The 15,158-nt window shown below is 31.2% G+C and overlaps 2 protein-coding genes across 3 annotated transcripts in view; both read left to right on the top strand.

The window, feature by feature from the left end:
- The window catches only part of LOC125822764 (protein NUCLEAR FUSION DEFECTIVE 6, mitochondrial-like), a 286,093-nt gene that overhangs the window by 54,202 nt on the left and 216,733 nt on the right, over nucleotides 1–15,158 (top strand). The gene's annotated exons all lie outside the window — the stretch shown is intronic.
- Nucleotides 4,226–8,894, top strand: LOC125822902 (ethylene-responsive transcription factor 11-like). The gene is made up of 2 exons (XM_049502365.1): nucleotides 4,226–4,372; nucleotides 8,352–8,894. Exons 1-2 carry the CDS (start codon nucleotides 4,226–4,228, stop codon nucleotides 8,892–8,894), a joined length of 690 nt encoding a protein of 229 aa, XP_049358322.1.

A 15,158-nucleotide genomic window follows, 5' to 3' on the forward strand; every position in this document is an offset into this window, starting at 1 on the left:
CACAACATAGGCTTGAAAAGAATCTGAAGAACTTACATGGCTCAACTCAACTCAACATAACTGAACTCATTTCAATATAAAGCAGTTTAAAACAATTGCAATATAAAAAAAGTTGCTTAAAGCATGATGTCAACTCTGTATGTATGCAAAGATACATATAACTCTGAAATGTATGTAAAAATATACAATAAACTGTGTATATAAGAATACAATTACTTGTGTGGGAGTTTCTCTAACCGACAATCATCATGTAAGAGCTATTGTGATGATACAACGTTTTGCCTCACGCTGCCAGGGCCATCTTATACCTTGTCGGGGGGTATAGAACCTGAACTACTAAGTGGATACACTAGTCTATATTAAAAAGCACTGAAGGAATCATCTAAAAAGTATGACCCTTTTCTACCCATGATGGAGGCATGGTTTATGGAGGCTGTGAGTTGTCTGAACTCTCCCTCATATCAATACTCAATACTACTCCCAAAAATACAATATTAGCTCTTATATTTAAAACAGACTTATTTCTGTTATTTGAGATTAGTGCTCAAAAACATAGTTCAAAGGCTATCTTGGAAATCAAAGTTTCCTCTCTTGCTTCATTTAGAAAGCGATTACTCTTTTCTGAAAACTAGTCCGAAGGCTCTTTGGAAATCGAGGTTTTCCTTTCTTGTTTAAATGTGAAAACATTTTTAAACCCTTTGGGAATACATAGTCCCCATATATTTTTGAAGAAATGAACTTCAAACTTTACTCTTTAATCTTTACTCAACTTGAACTTTAAGTCTTAAAACAAATTAAAACATTTGGAAAAGACTTTTTGAAAACTTTAAAGAACTTCTCTTGACTTGCTTCTTAACTTCTAACTTGACTCTTAACTTTCCTTGAATTGAATTATGGATTCAAGGATTGTGATTTGTGATAGGAAAGATCTCATGATGTTTAGGAATGATTTTAGAATAGCTAAACATGAGAAAATATCAAGAAATCACTGTTTGAGGTGGGTTTGCGACGCGGAAAGTATTTAAATTTTTGTTCGAAAACGATTTTGAGCAGAACGGTCCGTGACCCCCGCATGAAATGATTTTTCCCCAAATTATGGGGGTAGGTCCGGAGGCGGAGGCACTGCCCAAATTTTCCCGACGAAAATTCCTTCTTCGTTTTCCAGCTCTAACCCCTCTAAACTCCATTGGTTCTTTCTCCAAACACTTAGAATCATTTATACCCTCAGATAACATCAGATTCTACTCGAAAACGCAACTAAAAACGTGAATCAATCTCAAGAAAACTCCAACAACATAACCCACAAGGATTCAAACGAACTTCATCAAGAATTCAAGGGATTTACTTTCAAATTAATATACTTTGCTGAAATTGAATCAAGTTGGGCGCGTGGGTGAACTAACCCAATGCTATGTGATCTCACAGACCTTGTAGGGATCACCCCCGACGAAATCCACAAGTTAAACTCGACGATCTTGACGATTCTTGCTTCTCTTCTCCTTTTTCCTCTTCTTTTCTCTTTTCTCCAAGCCCTAGCGTATTTTGGTAAAGCGTAAACTAATCTAATTCTGATTAGACCCTAACTTAATTACAAAAAACGAAATAAAATAGTTTGGCAAGGAAAAGACCAAACTACCCTTTAAAAATCCGGATTTGCTTTCCTTATTACAACAACCCAACTTCCAAAGGTCATAAATCACTCATACAAACTCAGAATCGTGCAAACTCAGCGGCGTTGGAAAGATCATTCCAAGACCTTTCCTACCATATCTAGAAGTACCTCTAACTCATACTGATCTAGAAGTTATGGCTATTTGAAGTTTTGCCAAAACTCAACTTATTCTACCTTAACAAAATTTTCAGATTTTCATTCTTTCCAAAAATGACTTCCAATATTAGCTTCTTCCTAGTTATTTCAAATTGCGAGATGTTACAACTAACTTATTGTAAAAACATTAGCCATTGAATATTTATTTTGGAGATATCACATTTTCTAACCGAAGTTTTATCGTGATTTTAGATTTCATTGTTTAACTCTCTTAAAAGATTTGGTTTCCATGTATGTCGGGATAGTCAATTTGACGACAGTTGTAACCCTAATTGAGGTCCGATATACGGGTGTGAGAAAGAGGCCAAAGGGGAAGTACGAAACTGATATTACAAATCCTGTCAAAAAGGTACGTGTCATGTTAGAATCCTTAATACGAAAGAAGAAGCAGGAGCATATGATAATACGGCAAGCATGTATCGCGGCCCTAATACCAAACTTAATTTTCCGACATCAAATGAGGATAACCTAGAACTCCTAATAAAATTGATGAGAATCTTCATCATGAGCACAATCTTGAATTCACCTTTGCTCCCTCAGGGAGCATGTGAAACTGTCCACATTTGTTATCAAGTATCCCATGCATCACAGTTAATAAGAGAAATAGTTTAATTTCCCTTTTAGATTTTGGCAAGGGCAAAAAATAATACAAAGATTTTTTCTTATTTCTCAAGATGATAGAAGTAATGTTATGTTAATTTAGATTTTTTAATTATGTTTACTTTGTTGTATTTTTTTTTTCTTTCTTTTATAAGAATCTCACTTGAATGAATTTTAATTTGGTTGCATTGTTCTATTGACAAGGGAAAAGATGAAGGGGCTGTGTGTAGTTTATTTTTTTTATAATTGTGCATCTATTAAGTAAAACAGAGGTAGGATATATATAAAATCGCTTGAACACAAAATTAGAGTTGGTTCAATGATTTAACATATTCAAAATTCACCTTAATGTTTCAGATTTAATGTGATTCAATCATCTTGACCTACATCCATAACTAAAAGAGGAGCATATTAATTGACACCAACAAATGCAAAATAAAGTACCAAACTCAAAAAAGTATAAAATTAAAGTAATTAGATACTCTATATCAAATCAAAATAAGTCCAATTATTTTCTAATTTTATATTAATATAATTTATTTATTTTTTACTTAAAAAAGGACCTATGATCCTTCCTGGATAGTTAAAATTTAATAAATGTTAAAGAGAAAGTTAAAAAATAAAAATACAATAAAAAAATTAACTTAAAATGAGAAAGAAGGATAAATATCCTGCGTGAGAGACAAACAAGAAGGGAGATAAATTACTTTTCCTAACATATAATGTATTTATCATATAAATTATGATTAAGAAATTACTTTGATAAATTAAATATTAGTCATTACATTTAATTTATGTCATATGTCAATAATCCAAGCAAGAAATTGAAAAAACGAGAGAAATTTGGTCCAAAAAAGAACTCGAAGATACAAGGTAATTACACTACATGTCACGTTACTTATTTTTAAAAAAATTTATTGTTATTGAATATTATATATGCTGTAGCTAAACTAATTAATAAATTTCCCTTATAGTGATTCACTTACCTTTGAGTATTATTGATTTGGCATAATACATAAATATGCCCTTTAACTTGGCTTCAAATCACATTTATGCCTTTCAACTTTGGGTATGCACAAGTAGACACTTAAACTTGTATAAAATTGAACAAATAGACATACATGTCCTACATGGCATCCTACATGTCATTTTTGTCCTACGTGGTGTCCTACGTGTATTGTACCATGTAAGACTCATGTGCTTACTTGTTCAACTTTATACAAATTTAAGTGTCTACTTGTGCATATCCAAAGTTGGAGAACATAAACGTAAAATGGAGCAAAGTTAAAGGGCACATTTATGTATTATGCCTATTGATTAATTATGGACTTATGATTAATGAAAATATTATTTTTGATAAGTAAACTTAGTCAAATTCACGTAATCTTAACTTATAGCTAAATAGTTAATAGTATTGACTATATATATTATTAGTCAATAATTCAATAATTATTTTTTCTAAATTTAATTAATAATTAGTTGACCAAATTTAATGTATCCCTTTGAGATACGACTATATAAATCACTCTTCCTCTTCTTTTTCACTCATTGAGTCATCTGTACATACAAAATTCCTTCATTTAATTTTGTTTTTAGTAGCAGTCAGGACTTCAAGTCGTGATCAATGACCACCATTGGTGCATTCACAGGCATAGTGATCGTCCTCACCACACTTGAAGCAGCCGCCACCACCACCGCCTCGTCCATCACCGTCGAAGTGTCTACCACCTCCGCCGCCATAGACTTCACTCTGGGTACCTAGCCAGTTTGCTAGGGAGTGTACCTAGAGTGAAGGCAATGGCGATGGAGGTGGTGGATACTCCGACGGTGATGGTCGTGGTGGTCGTGGTGGTCGAGGTGGTGGTGGTGGTTGCTACAAATGTGGTGAGGACAGTCATTATGCCAGTGATTGCACCAATTGTGTCTGGCTATATGTTTTGGCAAGTAAACTAGTGGAAGAGAACTGCCCAATTCAAAATTCACGCAATCTTTGCTTTTATGTAAATAGTTAGAGTAATGACTATATTAGTAAATCATTCAATAATTGTTTTTCCAATTGAAATTTTGGATGCTATTTGAAATGACTATTTAAATATTGTCACGCCATGCTTGCATCATTATATTTGATTTCTTTGGGCCATTGTAATTGATATGCAAAAAATGTAGTATAACCATATCAATTCAAAATTATTTCTGTTAACTAAATTATGCATTTTAAAGATTTTTTGTGTTGTGGGTATTAGGAATTCTGATTCAACTAACTAATTTTATTTTATCATGTATATAATTGACAAGTAATGTAATGGATTTCCTTTCGATTAAAAATGTCATAAGCTTTTAACATGGCTTAATTTATTTAATCCTAGAATTCTTATTTTTAAAAGAACAATTATTTGTTGAATTATTTCCAAATTAAATATGATTGTACTGTCACGCCCCGAGCCTACACCCTGGGCGGGACTGGCATTCGAAAACCATTGATGGCCCCAAGCGAACGATTGGCCTGGCTAGACTCTCAGCGGAAGACTTACTCAACATAAAATGTACTTAAATACAATCTTAAATAAACTGTCTGAATAGATAAACTGAGAATGTTTAGAAAATAACATTCAACTAGCCAAAATGGCAACTCAAGTCTTTAGATCAAACAACTGAAATATCAAGACTAAAGAACTCATATCTAACTGTCTATGAAGCCTCTAGATACTAAGAGGGACATCGGGACAAAGACCCCCGATCAACCTAACAACTGAAGTAGGCAAAAGCAATAAAACAAAATATAACCAAAGGGATCCTCCAGAAAGCAATGAGGCTCACCAACTGACTCGACTAGATCAACGAGGCGTTGGATGTTGATCTTGGTTACCTATATCTGTATCATAAAACGATGCAGGCCAAATGGAATCAGTACATTGAATGTATAACCATGCGAGGGGAAAACTAAACACGACATAAAGCTTGAAATAAATACTGAAAGAAACACTTACCTCAGCTTTACTTAACTCATGAATACTCAACTCAATGCAGAAATAAACAATAGTAAAGATGTAGTTTATATAAAGCATTTAAAACAGTAGGTAGCACCTCAATGTGTTAAAGAAATACAATAACAACTCAATATATATATATATATATATATATATATATATATATATATAAAAGTAATATAATTATGTGGGAGTTTCTCTAACCGAAAACCATCACTATGAGCTAATGTGATGATACAACGTCTCGCCCACGCTGCCAGATTTGTCCTATAACTTGTCGGGAATTGAACGCCTCAACTAAGTGGATCCACTAGTGTAATGTGGTATACCGTGCACACCATAACTTTTTATTGATCAAAAGTTATACTCGTTTAAAGTGTGTATATATATATATATATATATAAAGAAATGTTGCTTACATTTGTAAGAACGACATCTGCCATTTGGAAAGAATAAAAAAGACAAAAAGACATGCACTCATATAACATCAGTTACAAAAATAAATTTTTATCATATGACCAGCTAAGAAAATTCAATTTTTCAAATAAGGTGTAGCCGACTTCAACTGATGAACTTTCACGTGTCACCTTTCTTATTTTTAAATCAATATCATTCCATAAGTGGACTAATAAATCATTGTTACTAAAGATTATGTTGTAATTAGACTAATAAATTTCATTTTTAGTGATTTACTTACCATCAAAACAATTTTTGGTTAGTAAAAATGGTGAACTTGAAGAGAATTCTCTTGTCAAAATTCACGTACGTAATATTAGCTGTTAGGTAACTAGTAAATAGTTAGAGTAATAACTACCCATTAGTTAATTGTGGAATAATTATTTTTTCAAAACGGTTTTTTAGATAACTATTTAATTAAAATTATATTTGGTTTCTATGTAGTATGATTGTAATTGATATGCCAAAAATTGTAGTTAAATGTATTTTGTATATAAATATATCAATACAAAATTGTTTCAATTTATAAAATTATGTAGTCTTAAAAAAAAAATCTTGTCGATTTTTGAAAATTTGTCTAAATTAAGATTATTTTTTCATGTTTATGATTGATAAGTAATGAATTTCCTTTCATTAACATGTTTTTAATTCATCTTATTTTATTTGACCTTTGAATTTTTTTATATAAAAAATCAATTATTTGTTGGCTATTGCATTACTCCTAAAACTTTTTTAAAATATAACAAGCACAATTAATAATTTATGTTAGCTTATTATAATATATAAATCACGTTTTTAGTCGTTTAGTTAACTATTTTCTGATATGTGCATGTATGACCTAAAAAGAAATATATAGTCTATTAATTATATAAGGCAAAAGTACTCATTACCCCTTGAACTTGAAGCTTTTTATACGGTGTACACCTAAATTAAATTTCGCTTTAATTACCTCCGAACTTGTTTATTCCTCCGTCGCGTACACCTTTATTGTCCACCTGCTCCTATTGTGACTACACGCGCGCGACAGCTGACAAAAGTGGTGACGTGGATTTTCACCTGGATAAATAATAGCCACCTAGATAAATTAATATGCATGCAAAAATAAATATCAAACCTTCTCACCTTCTCACCTAGGCTTCTCACCTAAAACTTTCGGACTAAACTTCTCACTAAAACTTCCGGACTAAACCCGAAAATCTTCAACAAATTAATATTTAGTACCGGAGAACTCAGATTAAATGCCAGCACAAGACTTTTATTGTTGGGAATAATATTTATTCATTGGATAGTTCTTCTTAAATTTATTCATTGTTTAAAAGTTATTTTTGGATTTGGATTTTTCTAGACGTGAAGTTGGTCAATTAAATTTCAAATTTGTTTGAAATTCTTACCAAGTAAGTGTTAATCTTTGTTTCCTTTATTTTTAATTTACATTTTGCCCTATTTTTCGTTTAAAATATGCCAAATATTAAAGAAAAATGAAGATTTTACGTTTTTTTTACCGCTGTAACGTTATGATGTGGCAAAAAATCACTTCCTCACGCGCCTAGTAGAATGTGTTGTCAATTTCTACGCCAGGTGGATAATAAAGGTGTACGCAACGGAGGAATAAACAAGTTCGGGGAGGTAATTAAAACGAAATTTAGTTTAGGTGTACACCGTATAAAAAGCTTCAAGTTCAAGGGGGTAATGAATACTTTTGCCATTATATAATAACAACGCAAAACGACATACTTTTTATTAAACTAAAATAACGATTAATTTACGGCGCCAACTAAATTAACGGTTATATTTTTCATGTACGTATAATACGTAGTTTACTTATGCATAAACTAAATATTCTATTTCTGAAAAATATTAAATCGATAAAACTTTGCTTTTAACCTATCGACTACAAAATGAAAAAATATTTTTGAATCAAACTATTGAAGAAAGATATTTTTATTTAATTGTGTATTCAAAATTTAAGAATATTTAAATCATTTTTGGAAGAATAAAAGGGACGAATTAAATAGCCAAAGGAAAAGATTTTAGTTTTTTTGTGAGGGGTTGGGACGTGGCCCGTTATGAAATAGAAAAAGACAATTGGACACGCAGTTTCACAAGAGTAGAAAGATACAAATGTATATTTACCACTCTCCACGTAAGATGAAAATTCCGCTTGTTTTAAAAGTTGTTTTCCAAAACAACTCACAAATCCCTTGAAAATTATCTATATAAACCACTCCTCCTTTTCCTTCTCTATTCACAAAAAAAAAAAATCCTTGAAAGTGTCTATATAAATCACTTTTCTTTTTTCTTGTTTACTCACCCATTCTTCTATTCACATACAATTTTTTTTTTCTTGAGAGACGTCTATACAAATCACTCCCCTTCTTCCTTCTTTGTTCACTCATTCTTCTCTTCACAAAAAAAATAATAAAATAACAAATATAACTCACTCTTTTCTATTTCTTCTTGTATTTTTATTTATTTTTAAGATGGCAAAAAACAATAATATCAACGTTGCAGTTCCCTCCGGTGAAATGCGTTACAAGGGTGTGAGGAAGCTTCCCACAGGGAGCTACATAGCTGAGATCAAAGTTATCAGCCAGAGAAGATTTGTGTGGCTTGGAACCTTTGATACAGCGGAGGAAGCTGCTAGGGCTTATGATGCAGCTGCCCGACAGCATCTCGGCCCACGGACAGTCATTAATTTTCCTCCAATAACTAATCATAATGACATCAAAAGAACCAGAAATTATCTTCAAAAGCTTAATCGTAAGGATGTCATGATCAATTATGCCAACAACAGTACTTCTGCATCATCTTCTTTGATGCCAAATCAGAGTTCTGATCAGGAGTTTCGTCGTTTTACAACGATTACTGGAGCTTCTGTTATGATGTCAATGGTGCGAGATAGAAGCTTATTAGAGGCTTTAATGAGAGAAGGAGTGATACTTCCGGACCCAGAGATCATCGATGCTAACAATACCGAGCCTCTCAATCTTGAGCTCACTCTTGCACCGCCAGGTAGCATGTAAAACAAATAGCGATGCACTCTATATTTTTTTATTTTTGAGAGAAAATTTGGCATGTTGTAATCATTTCTTGTGTATGATCTCATGTAATATGAATTTAGAAATTTCTATTTCTGTTGGATGAATTTTTGTTTGGTTGTTCGATTGGAAACGGAAAAGACATAAGGAAGTAACACGTAGAGTACATGGGCTTAATTTTGTCATACTATACTAAGTACTCAAGTGTTTTCTTGAATTCTCATGAAAAGTGTGTTTTGTGAATGAATAATGTGATAAAATCTAAGTAGCTAATTATTTTTTAAAAATTTAAAATAAAATTTATATATTTAAAAACTATAAAAAAAAAACTACAAATAATCATAGTTAATTATGATTCAAAATATTCTTTTAAATGTTTGAGAAAATTGTATACAGAAAAAGAAAAAAATAATTAGTTGACCCTAAACAATAATAGTTAGCTCAACTCACATAAAATTGAATAGAGGAAGTAACTTTTATAATGTGCATAGATGAGATTTATTAAGGATAAACTACCTTATTAGACATACATCACTACTATATATACTAATATTATCTTTACTTTCAAACAATTGCATATATTACCATTTTTAATATTTTATACCATATATTAATATATTATTTGAAGATACAACTAGATTATTAGATACCCACATATCTTAAAACTAGGATTGATTAATGGAAAAATTACTTATATACACATCATTAGTTTACTTATTTTCTATTATTCCCTTCTTTTTTAAAATATTACTAAAATCCCCTTTTTTACTCCTTAAACCAAACTCCCGGATACATAACTCCATATCTCCTAACCCACGTTTCTCTCCCCAATTTTTCTCTCCTGAAATCACGCCATATTCTCTCCCATGATCTTATCATTCTAATTTTGAATTTGAATTTCAAGATATTTCTCTCTCCAGTCAAAGGATTTCTCATTCCTTCTAGGTATTGTTTCAATTTCATTACTTTCGCTCATAGTTGTTAATTTTTTTTAAAATTCAAAATTCTGATACATTTATGGAGGATCCTCCTTCATTCAGTTTAGGTATTACCCAGATAATGCCATCCAACACTAATCATGTTTATGACAATGAAGATCTAGGTTAGGCTGAGAATTGAAAAAATTGCATGATCCCCTAGTCATGACCAATGTGAGTATCGAGAAGGTGAAGAAGGATGTGCCTTCTTCTTCAAAAACAAAGATTGGGAAACCCCTAAAAAAAGGGATAGAAAAGTATCATCCCCAATTTCTCGTTCGAATCTATCCGAGGTAATGAGTTCTGATCTATTTCTGCGTTTTTGTTGTTGCTCAATCTTTGAATCAATTAGTGATTTAAATTTATGAACATTATTGAGAGATTAGTGCTATCATATTGTGATGTATCAACATGCAATTTAAATTTTGATTCAAAACCCTTTCTTTTAACTGACACAAAAATTTGTCAATTTTTCTTCTCAATGTATCAAGTTATAAATATATTTGTAACAAGTTGGATTATGTATCACTCTCAATTAATGACATAAGTTGGATTATGTATCATTCTCAATTAATGACATACATTGTGTTGTATTATGCTTATTTAAGTATCAATCTTGACTTATCATATATAATACATAAATGACATTATTAAGGTTATTGTGTATTATATACAAATATTAATATTATGTATTAGCTATAAATATAATAATCATTAAAAGTTCAACTGTATATTATTTAGCATGTATCATGTTTATATTATTTTATCTCTTTAACTATTGTTCATTTGTCTCATTATAGTCTGTGAAATACAAGATAAAACAAATTCCTACACACTTTTTGAGGTTTGGTTCAATATACAACACGATGTTTATTGGAACCAAATCACCCTTTTCTTGTTGAATATGTACAAGACATTATTCATCAAGAAAGCGACACACTGTAAGTTTTATAAAGTTTGTTTTAAAGTATATGTTCAATTCGTTTTTTTAATGTATCTTCTGCATTTGTAGGGATTGTGGATTGTTTGTGGCCGCGTTTGCTGAATTTCTTACCGACGAAATCCCAATACAATCCAATGCTTTCCGATTTGATTATCACCGCACAAGATACGCAACCTTGCTATAGAAATACGACAGTCAAAAAACCGAAGCAAGATATGTTAGTCATGATAATGACGATCCATCAAAGCCTAGGCGTTATTTCACACCACCGGATCATAATGCCTTAGTTAATGTGGAATAGTTTTGTGTATCAATGGATACACAATGTTTTTTAGTTAGTACTCTTTTCAAGATACATTAACTTAAGTGTTGGAGCGTTTCTCCAAAAACTTGTTTTGTTTGACTTTTAATGTCAATATATTTTGTTCCTTTAATCTCAGAATGTATATTGGTCTTCATTTACAAATTTCTATAATTAAACAATGTAATTAAATCAACATCAATCAGAAATGCACATAAATTTGATTAAAACTTTTATTTCCAAACAGTAACAAGTCAATATATTGTGTCAAAAAACATATAAAATCACAATACATTGAAATGTATATTACGGTTATAGTGAAAAACTTATTGAATTGAAAATTATAAAAGTGAAACAAAATTGTATTCTAAAAAGATCTATGAAAAAATTGTAATCAATAGATATATGTTGTTCATTTAATGTTTATAACACAATTTTTTGATAATGTATATGATACAATAGTTGTAATAAATAATAATATATATAATACATGTTTTCATATTTATTGTGACAAATACAGTGGTGAGTAGCTTAATGGTATAATTTATGTATCATATAAGTACTCACATACAATAGCTTATTTAAAATAGATAGGTTATTTATGATTTAATGAATATGCTACATTAATTATTATGTATATGATACATTATACATAGTCTACATAATTTATTAGATTTTCCCCATAATGTATATGATACAAACACACCTAAATATTTGTATATCGGAGATAACATTTGCACACAAATCATAACAATTTATTGAATTGAACAACATAAGTCATACGTACCAAAATAACATTAAACACAAAAATCATAACAAATTCTTAAATGTATCAGCAAAACTCATAAATATTGAATCAAAATAACCAAAATAAAGAGTAAACTTTATTCATGATAAAAATAAAAGTGATAATGGATTAATTCAAAAATTATTTAACAAAAACATGAATGTCTTACAAAAATAACACTTTCACTTTTCTTTTGGGAAGAAAGTACAAGTTCTTTTGTTGTGACCTTCTTGTCCACAACGTTCACAACAGTTTATGTTTACTGTTATCTTTTCATCTGCAGTTTTTTTCCTTCTTTTCCTTAGTCTTCCAGCCAATCTTTTGTATCTGGGTGGCCACACAGTTTCATCTATAACATTGCTGGGAAACGACCAATCTTCCTTATCTGGCATTGGAACCATTGGAACCTTATGTTTTTGCTGATGCATCAGGCTTGTAGTAATTAGAGCAATAAGGATGCATATCTGCGACATTTTTGTCCTTTAAAACAGCAACTGCATGTGCGCAAAGTATCTCATCTAGTTGAAACCTACCACAAGTACATTATTTCCTCTCAAGACAAACAATGTATCTTCTTCCAGCTTCATAAATCGAGAAAATAAATTCTGATATGGAACAACCTGTGGACTGTGGACATTTAAAAGTAAGCGATAAATTTATTTCAAGAAATGGTGATCAAAACAGTCAAATGATATACCAAATTAGCTACAAAAGATAAAATTATGTATCATGATACATACCTTCATCTTCGAATGTTCCATCAAAGCTATGTATCTCACCACCAATTTTATCCGTTTTATCAATACATAATGGATACATTGCAAAATCAGGCTCACTTTTTTCACTTTTAAATATAGTCTAACACCCATGTCGTTTTTAATTTTCATAGGAGATGAATTACCTTCTATGATGTATCGGATTTCAATGTTTTTTCTTACCTCATCGATCTCTAACTCGGCTGAAATGGCTGCTTTGAGATTCAAAAATGAAATTGATTGTCCAACAACAATTTCATCACTTTTGTAACCTTCATAATTAACTTCGCTTGCCCAAATTCCTGAATGCCTCAACAAAATAGATATATTCATCATGTATCGAGTTTCTTTTTGAAATTATGAATTTTTCAACCGGGTGTTCAAAAATCGTCTCAATGAAGAAGATGAAATTTTGAAATTTGAAATCGTGAAACTGTCCCCTATTAGGATATGGAATGATTATGATCAGTTAGGCGTTAATCTAGGAAATTAATATAACAATAAGAAATTTTACGTTATTGTTCCTTTTTTAGTGCAACAACATTTTGTTACAATGTATCTTTTATAATGTATCTGCATGGTACCTATGTATCTGGCTGCATCAATTTTCAAGGGATTTTTGTAATATTGGAATTATTAGGGAGAGAATGTAATTTAGATCTTAGACTATGGGATTCCTTTAATTTTTACTTTCTTTTTTGGGGAACTATTAAATTTTTTAGATGAATTTGAACAAAAACTACAGGAATAGATCAAGATAAGATTAAAAAAAAAAAGATATTGTAAAGGGACTAAAAAAAATAAAAATTCATTTGAATTGGCATTACAAAAAAAAAAGGAAAAAATTCTTGAGATGAAAGACATAAGTACAACTATTTTCAAAATTCAAGAAAAGTACAAAAAAAAATTTATATATAAAACAAAAGATTAAGATTAAAAAAATAATTTAAAAACATTAACTATGCATGTGGCAACGCGTGTATATCACCCCCTTAATACATATGTGGGTATGACATATTAAATAGGTATATATTCTATTTTAAATTAGTTCAGAGGTGTCATAGGACCTCCGCAAAGTTAGTGTGTAATAGCAATTTCGGTCATAGTTGAGGTGTGTTTTAAACCATTTTCCCAAGAAAATAAGTAAAGGTGACACGTGGTGTAAATGTGTAATTACCTTGTACCTTCGAGTTCTCTGTTCTCCACTTTTTCAATTTCTTGCTTGAATTATTGAGACATAAATTAAATCTAATGGCTAAGATTTAATTTATCAAAGTAAATGTTTAATCATAATATATAGGGAAAATGCATAAGTACCCCCAGCCTATGCCCAAAATTCCTGAGATACACCTAACCTTTACTAAGGTACTATTACCCCCGAACTTATTTATATAAAATTTTCTACCCCTTTTTGGCCTATGTGGCATTATCTTGTGGGTCCAGCTCGTGTTGACAATTTTTTCAAGGATAGTGCCACGTAGGCCGAAAAGGGGTAGAAAATTAATTAAAAAATAAGTTCGGGGGGGGGGGTAATAGGACCTTAGTAAGGTTAGGTGTGTGTAACACCATAGAAATTTTTTTGCGCTAAGACCCGAACCTTCCTTCGTAGTGAGTGAGATTTTTGCAAGGAATTAAAAATTTCTTAAGTGTTAAGGTCATTAGATGTAGCACCTTGAGTTCCAAAAAGAATTAAATTGGAATTTTGTAAGTTAAGCTAAGTATGAGTTTTGGGTCGACTTCAAATGACCATAATTCCTAGATCAGGATGAGTTAGGTGTGCTACCAGATACCGTAGCGAAGATCTTTAAATTATCTTTCCAACGCCGCTGAGTTTGCTAAGTTTCGAGGTCGGATGAGTGAGATATGACCTTTTGAAGATAGGCTGACCAGTTAAGGAAGGTTAGCCGAAAATAGAGAGGGGTATTTTGGTCTTTTCCTTACCCAATCAGATTTAATTCATTTTTAGTAATATTTTAAGGGTCTAATCCTATTAGGTTCAGTTTTATAATCCTAAAATACGCCTAGGGTTTTAGTTGAGAATTCAAGAAGAGAAAAGAAGAAGAGAAAAGAGGAGAAAAGAGAAAGGATGAAAGCGTTCGTCGAGATTCTTGCATCTTGTTGCGGATTTTCGCCATGGGTTTAATCCCTAAGAGGTATGTAAGCTTCCATAGTGTTGGGTTCTTTCACCCACACACCAATCATGATTTATTCAGCGTAATTTCGTTCTTGAAATTTAAAGATTAGAGTTCTTGATAAGTGTTCTTGAAGTTTCATTAAGTTTTGATGTAAGATTCTACTTGGGTCAACTTTAAACGACCATATCTCTTAGAATATTAAGAGTTACGTGAGTCATAACCTATCCAATTGAAGGTAATTGAATCTACTTTCCAACCCCACCAATTTCGCGTCAATCCAATTTCTGAGTAAAAAGTTATGACTATTTTAGTAACCTATACAGTGCTGTTACGAATTAGCCGACGGAAAAA

Source organism: Solanum verrucosum, unplaced genomic scaffold (assembly GCF_900185275.1).
Source record: "Solanum verrucosum unplaced genomic scaffold, falcon-dt-bn FXZP01000103.1, whole genome shotgun sequence".
Classification (NCBI taxonomy): domain Eukaryota; kingdom Viridiplantae; phylum Streptophyta; class Magnoliopsida; order Solanales; family Solanaceae; genus Solanum; species Solanum verrucosum.